Source organism: Nakaseomyces glabratus, chromosome H, assembly GCF_010111755.1.
Source record: "Nakaseomyces glabratus chromosome H, complete sequence".
NCBI lineage: Eukaryota > Fungi > Ascomycota > Saccharomycetes > Saccharomycetales > Saccharomycetaceae > Nakaseomyces > Nakaseomyces glabratus.
Window position 1 is genome coordinate 18,814 of NC_088958.1, and position 21,108 is coordinate 39,921.

General features: G+C 35.3%; 7 protein-coding genes across 7 annotated transcripts; 4 read left to right on the plus strand and 3 right to left on the minus strand.

Annotated features, from left to right (window-relative positions):
• Nucleotides 1-676: 676 nt before the first annotated feature.
• On the plus strand, nucleotides 677-2,950 carry GVI51_H00055 (uncharacterized protein; the record flags this gene model as incomplete). Its single annotated transcript, XM_446808.1, has 1 exon — nucleotides 677-2,950. One exon carries the CDS (start codon nucleotides 677-679, stop codon nucleotides 2,948-2,950), a length of 2,274 nt encoding a protein of 757 aa, XP_446808.1.
• A 478-nt stretch (nucleotides 2,951-3,428) lies between these two features.
• Nucleotides 3,429-4,442, plus strand: NBP1 (Nbp1p; the record flags this gene model as incomplete). The annotated part of the gene is made up of 1 exon (XM_446809.1): nucleotides 3,429-4,442. One exon carries the CDS (start codon nucleotides 3,429-3,431, stop codon nucleotides 4,440-4,442), a length of 1,014 nt encoding a protein of 337 aa, XP_446809.1.
• Nucleotides 4,443-4,817: 375 nt separating this feature from the next.
• On the minus strand, nucleotides 4,818-5,453 carry GVI51_H00099 (pyridoxal 5'-phosphate synthase; the record flags this gene model as incomplete). The annotated part of the gene is made up of 1 exon (XM_446810.1): nucleotides 4,818-5,453. One exon carries the CDS (start codon nucleotides 5,451-5,453, stop codon nucleotides 4,818-4,820), a length of 636 nt encoding a protein of 211 aa, XP_446810.1.
• An 851-nt stretch (nucleotides 5,454-6,304) lies between these two features.
• On the minus strand, nucleotides 6,305-7,267 carry PDP3 (Pdp3p; the record flags this gene model as incomplete). Its single annotated transcript, XM_446811.1, has 1 exon — nucleotides 6,305-7,267. One exon carries the CDS (start codon nucleotides 7,265-7,267, stop codon nucleotides 6,305-6,307), a length of 963 nt encoding a protein of 320 aa, XP_446811.1.
• A 928-nt stretch (nucleotides 7,268-8,195) lies between these two features.
• On the minus strand, nucleotides 8,196-16,103 carry FMP27 (Fmp27p; the record flags this gene model as incomplete). The annotated part of the gene is made up of 1 exon (XM_446812.1): nucleotides 8,196-16,103. One exon carries the CDS (start codon nucleotides 16,101-16,103, stop codon nucleotides 8,196-8,198), a length of 7,908 nt encoding a protein of 2,635 aa, XP_446812.1.
• A 1,224-nt stretch (nucleotides 16,104-17,327) lies between these two features.
• GVI51_H00165 (uncharacterized protein) lies at nucleotides 17,328-18,440 on the plus strand (the record flags this gene model as incomplete). Its single annotated transcript, XM_446813.1, has 1 exon — nucleotides 17,328-18,440. The coding sequence occupies one exon, from the start codon at nucleotides 17,328-17,330 to the stop codon at nucleotides 18,438-18,440; it is 1,113 nt and encodes a 370-aa protein (XP_446813.1).
• Nucleotides 18,441-19,079: 639 nt separating this feature from the next.
• On the plus strand, nucleotides 19,080-21,032 carry SST2 (GTPase-activating protein SST2; the record flags this gene model as incomplete). Its single annotated transcript, XM_446814.1, has 1 exon — nucleotides 19,080-21,032. The coding sequence occupies one exon, from the start codon at nucleotides 19,080-19,082 to the stop codon at nucleotides 21,030-21,032; it is 1,953 nt and encodes a 650-aa protein (XP_446814.1).
• Nucleotides 21,033-21,108: the final 76 nt, after the last annotated feature.

Genomic DNA, 21,108 nt, shown 5'->3' on the forward strand with positions numbered 1-21,108 from the left:
GACAAAAGCAATGGATTCCCGATAGAAATTTTTCTGAGAAGGGCAATGTGGTTCGTAGATTTAGAGTCTTGGTTCTTTGTTAACGTGATCACTAAACTCTTTCTTTGTATTTTCCTCTCTCAAAAGTCTCTTTTCAATCTTTCACGATTCGTCTTTCTCTCGTCGTGTGTCTTTTGTTTTTTTATGGCTTTTGGCACAATCGAGTTGAGAGGAGAGGTAAGTAACTTTCTGCGTTTCGATTTTATAATTGTTCAAAGTAAGGCTTTATTTACCATTGATTATTCGTCAGTTGAATATATTCACATACAATATCTTGATCTTTTCATAGCTATTCTCTTCCTTGTGGAATCTTGGTCACTCAAAGCTTGAAGGGGGAAAAAAGTGGAAAAAAAAAAAGCCATTAGCTGTTAAAAGAAGGAGAGAAAGAGATCGGCTTTTTTAGAGATCAATTATAGTAAGTTTAAACACCACTGATCCTGTCCAAAGTTGTTTAATATATTTAGAAACTGCCCTTCTAGGAATTAAGTTGAAAAAGCTTCTACTAGTGCTGATTATAATCATCCATACAAGAAGAAACTGGTGATATATTATTTTGTGAAAAAACAGTACTCTTTTCGGTGCTTTTGTTTTATTGGATTCTACTGTATTTGACCTGCTCTTAGGATTAAATTGAATAATGGATTTTGAAGCTAATGAGGATTTGAACGGTGTTCGCTTCTCTTGGAACGTGTTCCCATCATCTAAGACCGATGCCAATAAAAATGTCGTTCCTGTTGGTTGTTTGTATACACCATTGAAGGAAATTGAGGATCTACAAATTGCCTCCTACAATCCAGTAGTATGTGCAGGTCCTCAATGTAAAGCTATCCTGAATCCTTACTGTGCCATTGACCCAAGAAGCAGCTCGTGGACATGTCCAATTTGTAACTCTAGAAATCATTTGCCTCCTCAATACGCAAACATGACCCAAGAGAACATGCCAATCGAGTTGCAACAAACCACTGTTGAGTACATCACAAACAAGCCAGTTCAGATTCCTCCTATATTCTTTTTTGTTGTGGATATCACAGCAGAACAGGAAAACTTGGACGCTTTGAAAGAATCTATCATAACCTCATTATCGTTGCTACCCCCAAATGCATTGATTGGTTTCATGACTTATGGTAACGTTGTTCAATTATATGATCTATCCTGTGATATTATCGAGAGGTGTAGTGTGTTTAGAGGTGATAGAGAGTATCAATTTGACCAATTGGTGGAAATGCTAACTGGTCAAAAGCCAAGCAATACTATGGCGCCTTTAGCAAATGGAAAAATCACCCCATTGTCTTTGAATAGATTCTTCTTGCCATTAGAACAAGTAGAATTCAAACTTAACCAATTGCTAGAGAGTATGTCCCCAGATCAATGGTCTGTACCAGCTGGACACAGACCACTGAGAGCCACAGGTTCGGCATTAAATATTGCCACATTGCTACTACAAGGCTGTTACAAAAATGTTGCATCTAGGATTATACTGTTTGCATCGGGTCCTGGTACAGTAGCCCCAGGCTTGATAGTCAATACCGAATTAAAAGATCCTATAAGATCCCATCATGATATTGATTCAGATCGTGCTCCTCATTACAAAAAGGCTTGTAAATTTTATAACTCAATTGCAGAAAGGGTGGCAGAAAATGGTCATACTGTTGATGTCTTTGCTGGTTGTTACGACCAAGTTGGTATGTCTGAGATGAAGAAGATGACAGATTCTACAGGGGGTGTCTTACTTTTGACTGATGCATTTTCTACTGCCATTTTCAAGCAATCTTATTTGCGTCTGTTCTCTAAGGATGAAGAAGGTTATCTAACTATGGTTTTCAATGGTAATCTGGCTGTTAAAACAAGTAAGGATCTAAAATTGCAAGGTTTGATTGGTCATGCTTCGGCTGTCAAGAAAACAGATGCTACTAATGTCAGTGACTCTGAAATTGGTATTGGATCTACATCTGTATGGAAGATGTCTGCATTATCGCCACATCATACCTACGGTATATTTTTTGAAATCGCCAATCCTAACGCTGTATCTCCAATTACTACTGATAGAGCAAATTTGGCATACACTCAATTTATCACTCAATACCAACATGCATCAGGAACCAATCGTGTTAGAGTTACTACTGTAGCAAATCAGATGCTACCTTTCGGTACACCTGCTATTGCTGCATCTTTCGATCAGGAAGCTGCTGCTGTACTGATGGCTAGGATTGCTGTTTTCAAAGCAGAAACTGATGATGGTGCTGATGTTATTAGATGGTTAGACAGAACTTTAATCAAGCTATGTCAAAAGTATGCCGATTACAATAAAGATGATCCGGCTTCTTTCAGATTGGCTCCAAACTTCTCGCTTTACCCACAATTTACTTATTATTTGAGAAGGTCGCAGTTCTTGAGTGTTTTCAATAATTCACCTGACGAAACGGCCTTCTATAGACATATCTTTACTAGAGAAGATACTACCAACTCACTAATTATGATACAGCCTACATTGACTTCGTTCTCTATGGAAGAAGATCCACAACCGGTTTTGTTGGATTCTATTTCAGTTAAACCAAATACAATTTTATTGCTGGACACATTCTTCTTCATTTTAATTTATCATGGTGAGCAAATAGCTCAATGGAGGAAAGCAGGGTATCAAGATGATCCTCAGTACGCAGATTTTAAGGCTTTACTAGAAGAGCCAAAGGTGGAAGCTGCTGAATTATTGGTTGATAGATTCCCATTACCTAGGTTTATCGATACAGAGGCTGGTGGGTCACAAGCCAGATTCTTACTGTCAAAATTGAATCCTTCTGATAACTATCAAGATATGGCTCGTGGAGGTTCAACGATTGTTCTGACAGATGATGTGTCTCTACAAAACTTCATGGCGCATTTGCAGCAAGTTACAGTATCAGGTCAACCATAAGTCCTCAAGGTTTATAAATGGAATATATGATGAATATTATGTAATAGCAATATTATGTACATAACCATTTTCTAATAAACATTTGGTTAAAATATATGTAAGTTTAGTATATGCTGTTCGTCACCTCGTATTCTTAGAGATCAAATCAAATATTTGGGTTATTAGGCCGAGTGCCGAACATTATAATCATATTTTACGTGTTAACGCGAAATTCGTTGCCCAATTTACGCTCCTCATCTTAATTACACATAGAACAAAATTGATCAAGTTAGTTTTGAATAGTTCCAATATCATCAGAGATTATATTCATCGGTTTTAAATATTATATTTCCATCGCATTTAGAATACAATTACACTTCTGGAGCTCTTCATTCAATCTTAGCTAAGAAGCAAAATCCAGTAAACTTTTTTTAACATCATCAAAGCATAATAAAACCTAGGTCATATTTAAAGAATAGATAGATTAAGTTCAATATACATGTTTGAAACTATAAAAGACTTATTTGCTGGTGTGGTAACTACATCTGATAGGAGGAAAAAGGAGCATGGATCTCTTGCTGATATAAAACGAAGGTCAATGAATAAGAGGAAAAGGGCGTTAGGTCATAACAAATCAATAACAAACACCGATCAAAGGAATGCAGAATACTTAAATAAATTGAAGATGAGGAATTCTATAAGGGGTAAGGTTGGTAAGCCTCCCTTGAGGGGGGGATATATGAACTCAGTGGATATAAAACCTGATACAAAAGAGAGCAGGGCTAGAATGGTATTAAACGCGGTGAAGTCTATATTCTCAAATGAAGACCAAACACTGATGAACATGGCATCTACTGATATCAATAAATTGTTAAGAAACCAAGGATATGATAAGAATCAAGAAAACTTGAAAGATAGTATACTTAGGAGTAATGCCTTTAAAAAGAAAGTAACGGAGTTGGAATACAACAAAAGGATGTTAAGGGATCTAAGAAGGTCTGGTGTTAGTGGAAACTATAATATTATTAGGGATGATGATTTGGAGGAGGATAGATATTTGCTTTTACAGAAAAAGTATCAGAAAATTAAAAAGAGACTGTATGAAGTTGAACAAGAATTGAAGTCTGTGCAGGATTCTTTGAGATACAGCCAAGAAATGAATGCCTTACTTCAAGAAACTCTAGATAAAGCTAATATTGATGATGCATACTTAAAATCAAGAAGGCAGATAAAAAATTTGCAGAAGGAAAATGTATTACCTGAGAGGGAGCTCTCTCCCTCACCCAGACGTCCTATTGACCCGCTATTCACCTCTAGTCCTGTACGTAAGTCTAGAAATGGTGAAGAAAATGGAAGTAAACCAAAAACTGATTATAAGCACTCCCCTATAAAGGAAACTTCTAATTTCTATGATAAATACCCTAAGCTGCCTGAAACCGAACAACTTGCGCAAGACAAGGGTAATCATTCCTTATCTCCAATCAGAATAGATTATTCGAGATATTCATCTTAATGAGACGGTACGACTTGACTTTTATTTCTTATTCATTTTTTTTATATAATGTTGGTTTCATTTTGGAGTTTGGTTTTTGTTTGTATGTATTTGTATGATTTATAGCTACTTTTAATGTGCACTTTTTGGGATATTGGCATCGAGTGAGTTAATAAGATAATACAGTGCTTACTGAATACATAGTTTGTCAAGTATCACACAGATAAGAACACATGATTTCATTTATTAGTTAATAAATTAATGTTTTGTCAACAAAATATACATTTTTACCAATTTCAAAATTGACCAGTTGGCGTCCAATACATTAATTCTATAAACAATTCTCTTTAATGCTTAGACTGATAAATATTAATAGTTACCTAATCCAATATCTATTCACTTATAAATACCAACATTGTTTTCATTGTCAGAAACTTTAGCATCTAACATCTTGACTATAACAATTACGGCATTTTCAGCTAAAATAAAAATATCAGCATCTGGGTTAGCACCTAAAAGTAATCTCATATAGTATGTAGATTCATCTGAATCACAGTCAACTATTCGTGCATGCCCCGTAATTGTAGCACTCATCTGGTTCAATTCATTGTCCTCAAGATTATTGAGAACATTTGATATCCTATTGCCGTGACTGTATTGCGGAGAAAACTCAATTGATCCAGATGAGTTCAGTAGAGGATTACCTTTACGAAGAGAAAGGTTATTTGCTGATATCCAATCGTGGAACAACAGTGATACTTTTGGGTTTTCTCGTATGTTGCCGATTTTCTCCGTTTCATCAAAAGTAGCAAATATAATATACCCATTATCTATACCATCGGAGTCTTCATATGCTCCTTTTAAATCAGCACAAAAGAATTCAGAGAATAGCTGTGGTTTTTCCAAGTAAACGTAGTTCATCAGTGATACCGATGGCTCACAGTATTTCGAACAAGTAGCAACATGGACATACTTTGAGGAGCGTATCAAAGCTATCAAGTCATCTGGAAACTTCTTTGAAATTATCGACATGCTAATTTAAAACATTTTGGTCTGCTGTGATAGCAACTTAACCACATAACAGTTTCAGCTAGATAGAAAAAAGTAATTATTTTATTGCAGATCACCATACATTAGCACAAATAAGTTTTTTTGAAGTACTTTTAAAATTTATGAACCCTTGACTCTGGAACAAAAAAAACTAAAAAAAATCAATACACAAATGATTTTTAAGATTTCCAGACCCGTTTTTATTTTACTTCTTGCCATACAAAAAAAAAATGGCTAATTAATTTCGAATATAATACAGCATCAGAGGTAAATATTGTTACATTCACTATGTAGGTATATAGTATTCTTAAAGTCCCACTAAAATCGAAGAGGCTAGAACTGTAGCATTTTTGCCAGTATCCAGACGTTTCTATTCACAGGTAGTCATTGCATATCAAGGCCTGACTTTTAATTTCAAAATTTTCATGAGGAATGGGAGAGATGATTCATTCCTACCATTTAAAGCTCACTCATAGTACATTGATTAGGGAAATATGTTAATCTAGTCGTTACAAAACTAGAGAAACACCTTATAGTTATTATCTTAAATCACAAAGACTAGGTAGACGCTATGTCACAACGCAACCCTGTAGCAACTGGCTAATGTTTTTCTCTTTCTTAGGACAAGCTTCTAACAAGCGCTAAACTCATTTTGGCCACACTTTAGCTCTCACGTAGTGAGAGCAGTTATTCCTTTTTTGATAACACCATACTTTTCAAGATAATTAGTATTTAACAATGCCCAACTAAATTATCCACCATCCTACTCATAGGAACCAGTACATTAGGATATGCTTTCATGTCAATCAAACAAGATAACTGGAATAAAACATTCACTGAACCTCTTTTAATGACGGATCATCACGGTCAGTTGTTTCACTCTGATAAGCTTGCTTCAGATGATTCAACTTTTCAGCTTTTAAGGTTGCAATTATATCAGACCAATGAAGAAGAATGCTTTTACAAATATCATGAAACTCTTTCAAATCCGAATTATTAACTATAACTTTTAAAAGCTTATGAAGTTTACTCTTTCTTAAGGTATCAAGATCAAAAAATGGAGGCTGATCATCCAAATTTTCTTTGATTTTGCTCAACAGCTTATGAGATTCTTGAAGCTCAACATCAGTCGGTGGTGTGTCTCTCTGAATCAAGTTTCTCTGAATTCTTCTTCTCAATAAGAGAGAAATTTCTTCTCTACGTGATCGATCGAGCTTATTAGACTTCTTTTTCTCCTTGTCCACACTATTATCGATTATTAGCTGATTATCGGAGCTCTTAGCCATACTTGTGATGTCCTTCGATGCCTTTATCTTTTTACTGCTTGAAACTTTTCCATCATCTTTGCTACTGCTTTTCCTTTTCCGCGAATTGGTATCTGGATCGGTAATGTGCGGATCTTCTCCAGATTTCAACTTCCCATATAGTTCTTCGTCCTTCTCTAGATCTTCAATCCTATCCTCTGAGCTAAATCTTTCAACCACGAAAGAGCGAAGATCACCAAACTGATCGGCTTGACTATAGGCTTCAACAAGATCAGCCTGTGATTGAGACTTATGCTCCTTGCTTAAATATTCCGTTATGATATTCTTTTCCAACCTTTTCAGTTTATGTGGCTGCTCCCAATAGTATGTAGGATCGTTGAGGAAACAAACTGCAATACAGTTGTTCCGCTTTTTCTTAATAACATCCTTTCGGAGTAATCTTTGGGGGAAGACAACGGCAGGCCATGGCGGAAAAGAACCAACTTTACACAACACCAAATCTCCAGTTTTCAAATTATTAGATGTAGTCATGTTTGGAACAATTAGTGAACACCTCCAAAACAAAAATACCCTTTTGTTAGTATACCCTTAAAATATCTTATTGGTAGCCTCTTTATTACAAAGGATTGCACAGATAAACAAACGAATATCACAGTATGAGTCCCAATGTGTTCCTGTAAGGCACTTATCAATTAAGTAACGGCCAAGACAAATGATAATTATAATGTATGCAGTTGCTCTTATCTTAAATACTATTTGTTAATCAGAACAACATGCAACCAAAATAGCTTCTCTTCCACTATTTATTTAACCCAAAGAACAATGCACTTTATATCTTCCTTATAATAACTAGGTGATTACCTAAGTGAACAGTAAACAATTAAACGCGATCACAATACACAATTAAAAGAACTTAGATCAATAGTATTCCACAAATATATGAATAGTTAGTGACTTAATCCAAACGTTATAAAATCCAACAAAAGAATCACTCATCAAGATCGCAGAGTAAATCCAATTGAACAAATTCCTGCACCAAAATTTTAAGGATATGATGCTTGTTTGCTAAATTGTTTGTTTTGAAATAAATTAAGCTTCCGAATTTGCAGCAAAATCAGAAATTGATTGTCTCACTTGTCATAAGTCCCTTTGAAACAATGGAAAGTCACTTCGTGTAAACTGATTTCAAGAGGCAGTGTATATTAGCCTTCGTATTATTTTGGTACTTTCTGCTATAAGTGATGTTTCAAATCAGTAAATGAAACACAGCACTGAAATCAATATAATATGTAATTCTGAACCACAAAATAAAAACTATACCTAAATTCTAATGATTGCAGCTCTAAACTATATTTCAGTTAGGAAAATGGATGACATGGAAGGTTGACGTCGACTATAAAAACATCCATTTGAAATATATATTTAAGCTTCTATCGATATTTAAAACATGATTTTAGGGTCACTCTGTGATATCCTTTGATCCAATTGCATCTACTGTTGGACCATTTTCCACCGTTTTCGTATATTCTATCATCTTTCGATCATCTCCTTTAGGCTGTTCTTTTGATAAATCTGATGGATGGTTCTTCAATTTTGTGCCCAAAAACTTACCTGTATGTTTTATAAGCACCTTTATTAAAATCTTTTTAATTTTTATCATTAAATCAGCCAGTGTCATAGTTTGGTTTTCAAATATCAATGTAGGGAAAGTGAATAAAAAGTTTGTAACATTCGCTAATCTCATTTTACCTTTGCCTTTGTAACTTATCATCAATTTAAAACTGTTAATCAACATATTTTCTATGGTTAAAAAGTTTGTAGATCTCTTAAACATCTCATCAATATCTTTTGTACCAGTAATATGTATGCGGGTATCTTGACTGAAACTCATATCTGATATGGACTCAGAGCCCATGGATGAATTATCAGAGTCTTCGTTTTCTGGAGATAAATTCTTCAAATGTTCTAAAGACAACCACGATATAATTCTATTGATTGTCTCTTCCTCTAGAGTTACCACTAAACCGGTAATATTGGTAGTCACTGACTTGACTATTCTTATCCCACCAACTGGCTTGTCAACTCCCCAACGAATTGCAACAACAGGCTGGTCATCGTATTGCGTATCCAGCAATCTCCTAGTAGAATATGGCTTTACCAATGTTGGATATATAGCATCCTTGTCACGATTGAATATGTTGATATTACGAACAGATACCATATTATCTGTAAATCCAGTATCTGTCTGCAAACGTTGGTAGTTTACATTATTCACAATAACATCCAAGAACGGTGTACTCGAATTGTGCAACATATGCAAAACAACTTCTTTGATTTTGAAGTCCCATAGTACTGTACAATTACTCTCATCACGATTACTTTCAGTAAAAACACGTAGAATAACATATAACTGAAGGAGATGATTCATACGCTCATTATAAATATTGGAGAGATCAATCAAATCCACATCCTTCAACAATCTTCTCTTAAAAATAAATTCTTTGACAATACGTTCCAGCACCTGTTCTGCATTAGTCAAGTTGCCAATCAAAGACGTAATTCTTTCAATATCATCAAAATCAAAGGCTAAGGAGGCAGTTTCAATCTGCTTCTTCAACGACTTGTTATCTGGTTCGACGTAAAGAATTAAGTTCGTTACGATCTTGTAAATTGCCAAATAATCCTCAGATGTAGCTGATACAATAACACGTGGTAGACAGGCTGAAATCTTATTCTCAATCACATCTTTCACCATGTCGTACATTGAAGAGAAAGGAAGTAGTTTTTGCAAGAAAGTGAATGCGGAAAAGTTTTCAATAACAGCAAATTTAGATAGAGGAGTTGGATGGAACGCAACTTCTGCTCCCAGCCATGGAGGCCAGTCACTTCCTTTCTCTTGTCCATACAAACTAGCATCGAACACCAATTCAGGATACTTATCAAATCTTTCCTTGTGGAAAATGAATGCATTAGCGTTAGATAAAAATAGGCCGTATCTTTTCAAAAACGTATTTTCTAGATATACATTATCCGGTGTCTCTTCATCAAATGACAATACTTTCAAAAGAATTATTGGAGTTGAAACTAACACACAAATATTTGGGTCATCATCACTAATCAGTTGAATTTGAGGACATATAAAATTAACAAAATGATTTCTCGAGATAGAATGGTTAATGTCAATGCCCAGTTGAGACAATCCCTCCTCGAACATCTCCAACAAAGCGGCCTTAACATGCTCATCGTCGTTTGCGTTGTCAAACTCAACCTCCGACTTCACCCTTTGTATCTTTGATGAAATATCCTCCTCTTCATTAACGTTATCCTTTTGCTGTCTTTTGTTAATAATATCGTTAAACATCCTATTTGTCTTATGGGACGCCAGCTCCATAAATTGGTGTGTTAGGTTTGAAAAGTGTAGAAATTTGAACGCTATATCTCTGACACCTTCGTTCCATTTCAATAGCATGTGATAAACGTAGTATTTATTATCAAAAGATTCTGAATTTGTATCTTGAATCAGTTGAATTGCTGGGTAATTATATGCCTTACTGCTATCAATCTTTTCCTTTAGGCCCGTCATTATTTCTAAATCTTCTAGTAATGATTGCACATTTCTAACACTAGCTTCAGATCTAACGAGGTATTTTTCATGAGCCTTCTGTTCTGACTCTGAGTCCATTCCGTAGTGATTACTTTCAATGGTAGCTTTCACATGCTTCAGACGCTCCAATCTATCTCTTATAACCTCAAAATTTGGAGTAAAAGGCTTTCTGATAGCACAATCATGCGAAATTGAATTATCAAATGGCTTAATCGGATTGTAAGTTTTTGGATCAACTTGATATTTATCACCATAGCTTGCATGCTTGCTATATATAAACTTATGGGCACTTAACATGGGAAGAATTTTAATATTTGGCAGGAAGTTATCGATTTCAACATAGAAAGCTTCTTGGAAATCAGTCAAATCAATCCATTGCATGTCATTGTCATGAATGTCATACTTGGCATCTTCTCTTTGCTCAGTATACTCCAGTTTAGTGAAAAGACCATGAACTGCTCTTATATCAATATCAAAAGTTGCAACTAGTCCATCAAGGAACTTCAATTTTTGAACCTTCTTTATTCTGTCCAATTCTTCCTGATATTCTGTAAAAACTTCCTTCCTTTGATGCAAATCCATTAAAAACCGCCCAGCCTTAGCCTTGATACCGGCGTATTCTGAGGTATCTAGGAAACTCTTTTTCATAATCTTATCAGCATCAAGATTATGGTACATGTGTGTAATATATAATGGTGATACATCCGCATAATAAGTAAGAGTTTCCAAATGTTCACCAAACTTAGGAGCAATACTCTGTAAACCAAATAATGGCCCTCTTCTAACAGGGAAATTACCACTGAACATTTTCCACCAACTGAAGAAAGTTCGCAATCCTTTAGGGCTCAATTGAAGTGCGTTGTAAGATGTTTCGGATTTAGACGTAAGCACTAAAGATAGATGGATAAAGTCACTTCTAAAGTCATTAAATGAATCGTGATCATGCAAATCAGAGACATAGATAGGGTTACAGAGACGGACATCCCAGTGATTCCGCGAATCATATGTTCGATCACTTGTACCTCTTATTAGTCTCTCAAAGACGAACCCAAGTTTTAATTTCATCCCACCAGTTAGTTTTATTCCAGTCTTTTCGATGTACGCCCCTTTCATGGAATGAATATCTGAATTCTGATTGACCTTGTCTTCCAAATTTAGTAAATAATAAAAGGATGCAGACTCTTGTAAGTTGGTATCACTTTGATTAGGGATAAAAATAGCATCTTTACTGGGACTTGACCAAACTAATAAAGGCTTGGCAAAGTGATTTGGAATACTAAAATGTACACGATCAGCTGAGCAAGTCAAAAAGTCTTTTGGATCATCATTAGGATTACAGATAATTTTAACATCATCCTCAAAACCAATTACAAAACCAGCATCTTGGCCTCCGATCTTATAAGGGCTTTTAGACCCTTTCAAAGCTATTTCAAATTTACCGTTGTTTTTCAGATTGATATTAATTCTACCATGGAAGATATATCTAACTTTATCCCAGAAGCCCACCTTAGGAGAAGGATCTAATGGAGGTTTTGAAAAATTATCTAGGCATTGCATTACTTGTTGAATGGCTGGAGAGTAAGATCCGCCCCAGGTTACAGTTAGGGTATCTTTTGAATGTAAGTCAAATTCCAGGTTGGTAAATAGCTTGATACTAGTCATTGTTCTTGGAACCAATAGGGAATATAACTTATCCTTGTTTTCAACAATGATTGATGGAACTAGGGGAACAAATACAGTTCTTAGTTCCTGTTCAGAATATATCATATCTTCGGTTACCATGAAGTCACCATGTATACGTATTGACTGAGATTCCCTCGATTGAGACGGTAAAAGTTTTGGCATATATACAAATGGTAACGGGTAATCTCTTAGATGCCATCTTATTTCACTGAATTTGGCATCTAAATGCATTGGCACTAATATGGAGTATTTTGTATCTTTTGGAACACCTTTGCCAACTTCATAAATAAAGTCTGGAATATGTTCAACCCCACAATGAGGTTTGGCTATGTCAACATCAATATCCTCGATAATTAAAGTAGTTAGAAATGGGTTAGTAGAAAAGTCAAGTACACGCTTATTGATATCATCAGGGAGTTTAGAATAGTTGACGCGACCCCATACATATGTGAAGTCTGAAAGAAACTTTTTATGCTGTTTCTGTTTGTGACTTCTAATCCTTTCAATCCATGAGTGAGAAAGTTGTTCTTGTAATTTATCATATTCCGTCTCTAACTCAGCTGTTATTAAGTGATCAGCTGTTTTATTCTTGTTTTGTTTTCCATCTATGTTAAATGGCGTATTAACTAGGGGCATATTTTGTTTTATTAATTGATCAGGCGTATTTTTTTTGTTTATTTTCAACCTCTTCTTCCAAATCAACTCTTCCACCGAAATATCAGTATGAGAGGTAGCACCTGCTCGTCCATGGAGGGACTTTAGGGCTTGCTCATTGAATTCTTTCCTTTTCTCCAGTCGACTACGTTGTTCCTGTAATCCAATTTGGAAAATTGAATTTAGTTCAGCTTCAAAAGGATCATCATCTACAGTGAATAACAGTCTATTAGATTTTAATTTTATGTTTGGTAATATTGCTGCACTCACAGGCTTGGCAAATATCACAAGGTCATTTTTAGAGGACTTGAATGAATAGATTAGCTGTTTTAGTGTCTTAGCAATTGTGGAAAAGTTATCAAATATTCTAAACATTTCAAAGTCATATGGTATTGAGAAATGCCAAGACTCGTTTTCTAAGGTGACCCCAGGTTCTGAATTCCCACCACTGTCATTGTTCTTCTGAGTTTGGCTCTTGAGTTTTTCAATATCAGCATTAACCTTGTATCGAACAATTGTGATCAATCTAACCCAATAGTGTTTAATAGTAGGTGATTCTATGCAAGTACGGAAATATTCACCAGTAAATGAAATATTGTTAAGGTTTTCAATAGTCAAGAACATATGTGAAAAATCTAAAGAAGTCCGCAATTCATTTGGTAAAACAAATATCTGCTCATATTGTTCTGAATGAATGTTGACTGTCAGCATTTGTTTTATATCAGTCCATCTAATTTTTTTTATAGAAGATTTCTTCTTTACTTTAGACACTGCAAGGAAGAATTTCTTAGCTTTGGAAGGTCCTTTATTTTCCTCCACTGCATTTCCAAAAATATGATGTAATGTATGAATACCGGACAAAATGAAGAAAATATTCATCAGAGAAATAATTGCCTTTATTGATTTATTTTCAATCTGTACTATAACCTTGGCATTTTCATTTGTATCATAATATTCAGTTTCAGGAAATACTTTTATCGATATAATTGCGATCTTGGCAACTGTTTTTATGGTCAGCTTATCACTTAGTTGAGGACATTCACCAATTATTGTGGAAGTGATTTTATCTATCAAGAGAGATAGATTCCAGGGTCTTTCAACTTCAGTTGCATCACTTGTAGAAATATCATCCAGCTCCGATGCGTAGTAAGATTTGTATTTATTCTCATCACCTGACCGCGTCATACCAACATGTCCACCATTTATATTACTATGCCATTGCGTCTTATTCCCAAAAAACGTCACTTGCAACTTATTGATTTGATTGCAGTATTTCCTTAACTTTCCATCAATAAAGTCCTTTCCGCTTTGGGGTTCTAAAGAAGTAAATTTATCTTTCGGCATAAACACAGACCTAATACCCAGTGTGGCTGAAACATTTCTTACAGTCAACAAAAAGTAATCAAAAAAATCGGGAAGTGATTTATATATCATCTCTTTTAGTGGAATCTCATTTTCTACCATGTTTTTTCCAATCACATTGCATTGCTTTTTAGCATTTCTAATCACAGTTGAGAACTCCTCATATAAATTATTGAAGTAAAACTGCTCTACTGCATATATTTCATCATCTAATTTCCTAACAACATCACTTAACATTTTGAGCGTCGGTAATTCTGACAGATCTACATTCAATGTATCAATGATCATTTCACTGGATACGATTAAGTCAGGAAGAAGTTTCAGTTTGTTATTAATTGCAATACTGTCAGAAGAAAAGATTGATTGTTCATATTTCTGGTGTTTGTTTATATGGATTAGGTTAACATCCAGCAATTCAACATTACACCAAGACTCATAAATAATCTCTTTCCTCTTCTCATTAATTGCCACAAGATCACACATAGATTCATAGTCAAAAACAAGCACCGAAAGTTGCGCCATTATTAGGTTATTATTATGATTTATTATAAACTTTGGGTCTTCTAGGCTGAATTTCAAATTAATTAGTGGCAAAAACGTCTTGAAATATGTGCTTAAAATTTGTTTCATCTTCGTATGTGAATTTTCTTTGCGAACCTCATTCTTAAACATGCATCCACTACAAGTACTTGTAAAGACCTTTATGTTCTTTTTAAACGATTTCAAAAAGGAGAGATCTGATAAGGAGACATCTATAGTAGGGGAAGATATTGTACTCTTTATATTAAAAAGAGAATTCTCCGAAACTGCCTCAGTCGTATTACAAGTCCTAAACTTCTGGGACAGTATGTTTGTTTCACCAAATAGTGTTATATTCGGGATAGAGACCAATTTTAGTACCTCAGATGTATTGTTATCAACTCTATTTAGATTAACATTAAAATCAATCCTCGATATAGCAGAACTAATTTTAAATGGCGAGTCCTCCTCTTTAAACAGTAACTTAAAACCAGGCATATCATTCCTGTACTTGCTGGCGTTGAAAGTAAAATTTGAACAACAAAAAGAATAGTTCATATAATCATTCATTTTGAGTAATGCCGGGTGAGATGTTACCATCATATTTTTCACACCAAATTTATCAATAGAAATAGTAAAATCGGATAATATATCAGAATATTCCCGAACAGTATCTAAAATATTCTCAATATTATTCACTGCTTCAAAAATATCCTCATCAGTGAAGCGCAATCTCTCCATTTCCATTTCCATTTCCAGTTTGTTTCTCACCAAAATGTCTTGTTCCGATTCTTCATAATCCAGAAGGTGCCCCACGTCAACAGTTTCCTTACTTTTCTTGAAAGCTGCTAAGTAATTCATTGGTATATTAATACCTCCAAATTTGAGATCTAGATATATGTTTTCCAGGAACTGTGACTCGTTCAATTTGGCCGCATCAGTAACAGTATCAGCTTTAAAAGAGATAATAGATTCATTACAAATGATTTCATCTTTCCATAGAACCTTCCTTAAATAGAATTGAGTATCTAATTGACCTGTTTTAGGAATTGTAGATATTATTAATCCAATCCCAGCAATGCTAATGCCGAGGTCACTTAATTGGAGATCTTCTAGATGAAATTCAAACCCGTCTAGTATCCTTCTTAATATTGGGAAATACTTTGCATATTTAGCCAGGCTCTTTTTATTACTATTTTCCTTCTTTTCAGTTTTGACTTCCTCCGTCTTATTACTCTTTTCCTTGAGTATTTTCAACTTGAGTCCACTCACAGTAATTCTCTTCTGCCATGGGTTGAACTGGATATAAGAAATTTGGATTTTGTCTTTGTAGGACAGATGGCAAACCCTTAGTCGAAGCGGGTTGATGAATCCTATGTTCAAGCCTATAAGCACCTTAAGCAAAAACTTGACAACTAGAAAAACAACAACTGCATTAAGAATATGCCATGTGCTGCGGTAGAACAGCTCCCTCATCGACCATTTGAGGATGGGCAACACATCTACCACTGAATCAGAAGCCTGTTGCCACAATCGACCAGACATTTGCAGTGTATTCAAGATTATTATTCCGGTCTTTGAACACTTTTCCTCTTATGCTTAAGTGCCACTCCTGCTTAGAAATATGGTTTACCTCTCAGTAACAGAAAATATAGATACTATTCGAAACCAACTCTCTCTATAGCAAGTGTTATATAATACCAGAGAAGTTGCAAAAGCTGTTGCTGGTACTTCCTGCGATGGGGAGGGGGGATGTACTCACGGGATTCTTCGGTTTTTTGTTTTTTTTTCCCTAGTATTCCTTTCCACTTCCAAGAAGAAGTTGCCACTATTCTGAACTGTCTGGGGAAGGGAACATTTCTTTTAACTTGCTACAATTTCAAAGAAAGTCGATGCAAGATTCGGCAGAAAAATTGTTCTTCCCAAACACTGATGGCTCTGCCTAATAGCTCTACCTAATGGCTCTGCCGGAAAGGTCCTGTTTACTCGTTGTGTGCACTGTATGTTGGTCCTTAGGTTGGGTTAACCTTGCTCGCTGGTACGGACTTTTCACTGTTCACTGTTCTCTACTCTCGTTGTGTAAACCTCGAAGATAGACTTTCCTCTATATTCCCCAGCAAATAAGATAAGACTCCCTCTTTCCTGTACAAGGTGCTTTCCTTTCGAGCTCACTTCCCACAGACAATGCGTGCAGGGTCTGTGTCTGTAATTGCTTCCCTCTCTCTCAAGACACTTCAAATTGAAGAAAGTATGGAATGCGAAGAATTGAAGTCAAAATAGGGGGGTGGGGGATGCGCATAGAAGCGTGGGAAGGACATGACCTGCTTCCCACTTTCCCCCCTCCCTCCTTACTGCCGGGGTGCTGCTGTTCAACACCAGACGACGGTGATTTACAGTTTATCCACCCTTCTGTGCAGCCCCTTTTATGGGAAATGAAGGGTCCACATCACCGTCCTTCCTTCCTTCACCAATCGGTATTCTGGTTTTTGTACGCCCAAAGAAAATGCTGCAGGAAGTCACCCTTTTTTCCTTCTCTCTTTCAATGCATTCGTTCGCTACAAATAATAGCATACGTCGTGGAACCTGCATGTTCGTGCAGCAATATATTTACCTTTTCCAATAGCGTGATGGCGTAGAGAACTAGTATACCACCACCCCCGATGCCCTGCTATACAAGCTAGTTGCTATAATTTCTTTGTGGGTACGTGGCTTTGCTTTCTTTTCTAGGCAGAGCTACTCAGGTTGAAGGGCAGATAATTGCTTTGTGATATGGACGATGAGTTTGGCCCCATCAGGAAATCGCTGAAGAAAGTCTCGGTAGGGTCCATAACACAATCGAATTACGACACCGATGATCTTTGCACCACTGAAATAATTCCTTTGCAGAAGAGGCCACGACATGCACCAAATGTGCTAGACACTCCATTTGCTATCGTCAACTATCCATGCATTGTGACTGATGATAATCGTAAAGATACATATGCTACGGAGTTGTTTTATGAGCAAGTTCTTTTCAAGACATTCAGGTACAAGTTGCTGGACAACTTGCTACAAAACCAACTAGAGTTTGCTCCGGCTTTGAATCAAATTGCAAAGAGTTTGTACAAGCTGGTTATTAAGTCCTTCAACAAGGAATTGACCACTGTGAAAAACTACAGAATTGTTGCACCCGAAGTCTCATCTTCGCGGTTTACTTCAAATATAATTGACAATGTTGTCGTGTTTGATACAGTTGCCTCCAAGCATTTCAATTTGATAAACATAAGACTCGAATCCCCCGAGGGTCTCCAAGCGAAGGATGTAAGCAGAATTCATAGGTTTTTAAAGAAATCGTATCCTATAGATGAGGTACCTATGCAATCAGAAGGATTGAATGGATTTAAAAACATTATAGATTATTTTACAAAACTAAACTCTACAGCAATAATGAGATCATTAAAGCCTCTTCACTTCAAAATTGATATTTTTCAATACAACTACGATGTTGAAAAAATAACAAATATTATCCCTACCAAACCGAATTTCAAGATCATAATATCAACCATCGGTTCTAGTCATAGCCTTGATGACAACCCAATTACCACCATTGTCAATTTATCAGAGCTATCGGATATAAATCTTAGCAGAATGTGCCAGCAAGCATTGCATTGTAAATGTGATATGGGAAAGCATACTGGACTTAAAGAATATCAAGATCTGTGGAATCACTGTGTAGCAGATATTACTCAGAATAAACTAGGTAGCAACAACTTATTTCATTTATTTTTGGTCTCGTTCACAATAGGCGGATTAGGTACCAATTTTTTCTTCTACTTGGAACAAACACTAAATGGTGTCAGAAGTATGGATCAGCTACTACGCAATTTCGGAATAAATCGTTAGTCAATAAACTATGTCATATCTGGTGATCAAAAGAGTGTGATTAAGAACATATATTTTATGTTACATGAATTATTGTTCTCTGAAAGTTATTCCAATTTGAAGGGACGAGCAATCATCTACGGAACATAATTAGTCATTAAATGATCTGATCCGAGGCTAATCAGGAGCAGTTGAGATAAATAAAAGATAGTCAGAGTGCGACGGTCTACATATCTCTTTACTATACTGTTACTAATACCTCAAAAATACCGAATTAGAAACGTACCTTATTCGTATGACATTACTACAATATGTTTCTGTCAATTAAGGTTGCTTTGATAATTGTATCAAAGTAAAAATAGTTGCTATTCCATACACCGTGTTTCAGGTAACGTTTTCAAAGAATACTGGTTTGTTTTCTTTATGGGTATATTTTGAAACTTTCTAAAATATAAAAAAGTGAAAAAGTTCCAACAAAAAAAGTTTTGAGAAAAGGAAAGGAACAAAAATATACAGTTACCTGAACAATTATTGAAAGTTTAACCCTCCCCCTGGCGAATTAATTCCATTAGTTTTTGAGCATCAATATTTTTAATTCCATATATTGATGCTGTATTGAGTCAGTTTAAGAAAAGAATATCGATTCTAAGGTAATATTAAATGGCATCATCGTCAAATGTAAAGCTGGGAAATACTGAATTTAGAAAGACCCCCGCTGGAAACTTGTTTACTAGTGATATTAAGACAATCTTCTCGATACTATTAATAAGGCTTGATTTAAATGCTCATCTTAATGAAAGGAATAAGAATCCATTCATTTTAGGTTCAAAGCAATATGAGTTTTCATTTTCATTACAGAAAGCTATATGCCTTTTACGAAACTTATGTCTTCTTCCATCAGAGAATAGAGCCTGTCTGAAAGTCTGTTATACTATTGAACAACCATTCTCGCAATTTTTAATGTCAGTATTCATGACAGCAAAGCTACTACATACACCAGCAGATAGGACAAGAAAAGGGCCTAAGGATAAAGTCCTATTACAGCCCACGCCCAAGGGTATAGCTATTCTGCAAGCTTTTTGTCGTAGCATTGGATTGCAAAGGCTACCTGATGTACTGTTCTCATCATTAAACACAATGAATCTGTTCCTCTTCGAACGTAGTGAATTTACTGATAAACTACTCATGAGCCGAGTCCTAATATATCTGCTATTTATAAAATTAATGGGACCATTTCCTAATGTCTGGTCTCCTTCAAAGGAACATGATTATGCTTATGTAGCTTTACCGCAAAATATATCCATTGAAGACATTAAGTTTTCGCTAGACCAGAACGTGATGTTATCGAATTTTGAACCAGACAATATTGCTCCACCAGTAGATACTTTAAAAGGAAGCAATGTATATTTAAATCAATCTAAAATTCTATCTCCACTTGCTCATAAATTTTTTACAAATCCAGACTCTGACTCACACATACAATACTATGTCTCGACTGTAGGTGTTAGATCTAAACCTGATGTCGAAGTTAATTTCAAAACCACAAAAAATTATGTTTTTACTACAAAAGCTATTTGGCAATGGTTAATGGATTGCTGCGATATATTCTATCCCAGGGATGCAGCACACGTTACCGCCAGATTCCTATTCTATGGGTTATTGGAAGAAGTTCCTGCCAGTCCTGAAAATTACGCGGGATTAATTAGTAAAAATAAATATGTGAAACTCACTACGTTAGGAGAAAATATTGTAAAATGGGGGAAAAAGGATGACACTGGCAAAAATCCTCAAGTTGATTCTAAATGTTTGTCAAATTTGGGACAATTAACATCTATTTCTAGAAGTCCCAGTGTTTTTCCTTTTTTACCAAGACTCTCATATCCATCGTCGAGACAAAATTTAGACAAAATTCTGAAAGAGCCTGGGTTAAGACATTTATTTAGACATCATCTCGAAAAAGAGCATTGCTCAGAAAATTTAAATGCCTACTTAGATGTTAGGCGGTTTCTTCATATGATGGGAGGTTTGAAAAATAAGATGAAATTGGATAATTATAATGATTCTCTGTCTCCGAATTCAATTAATATTAATTATTCTTTACTATCATCAACTGCTAAAAACAATGAGGATTTTCTTTCTCTAGTAGGAACCTGTATCGAGACTGCATGCAATATTTATTCAATCTATATTATGAAGGATTCTCCGATGGAAATTAACATAGATTCGAATCTCAAAAATAAAATTGAGAAAATTATCATTGGTTATGTTCAGTACGATTATGAAAAGACTTGTTCAGTCAACAGCATTGAAGCTACCATAGGCAACACTCTGGATAGCGCGTCTGGGCACACATATTTGTTACACAAAAAGAATGGCATATTGAAAGATACTACGATGAAAGAATTCAGTCGAGAAGCTTTTATGAATAAGTTTGGTAAATTAGAAATCAACAATTTGCTATTTATGATCTCAAGTTTAGGTCATTTATACTTGTTATATGAGCATGTTGAGAACGCAACCTACCATATGATGGAGACAGACTCTTTAACTAAATTCTTAGATTCTGCAGTAATTGACAAGATAGGTTCTGCTTTTAGCTTGATTTCTGTCTAATCTTGTAAACCTCTTATTGTAATTACTATAGTACAATTATTGTTTTAAATCATTAATCATTACACAAATGGTTCTC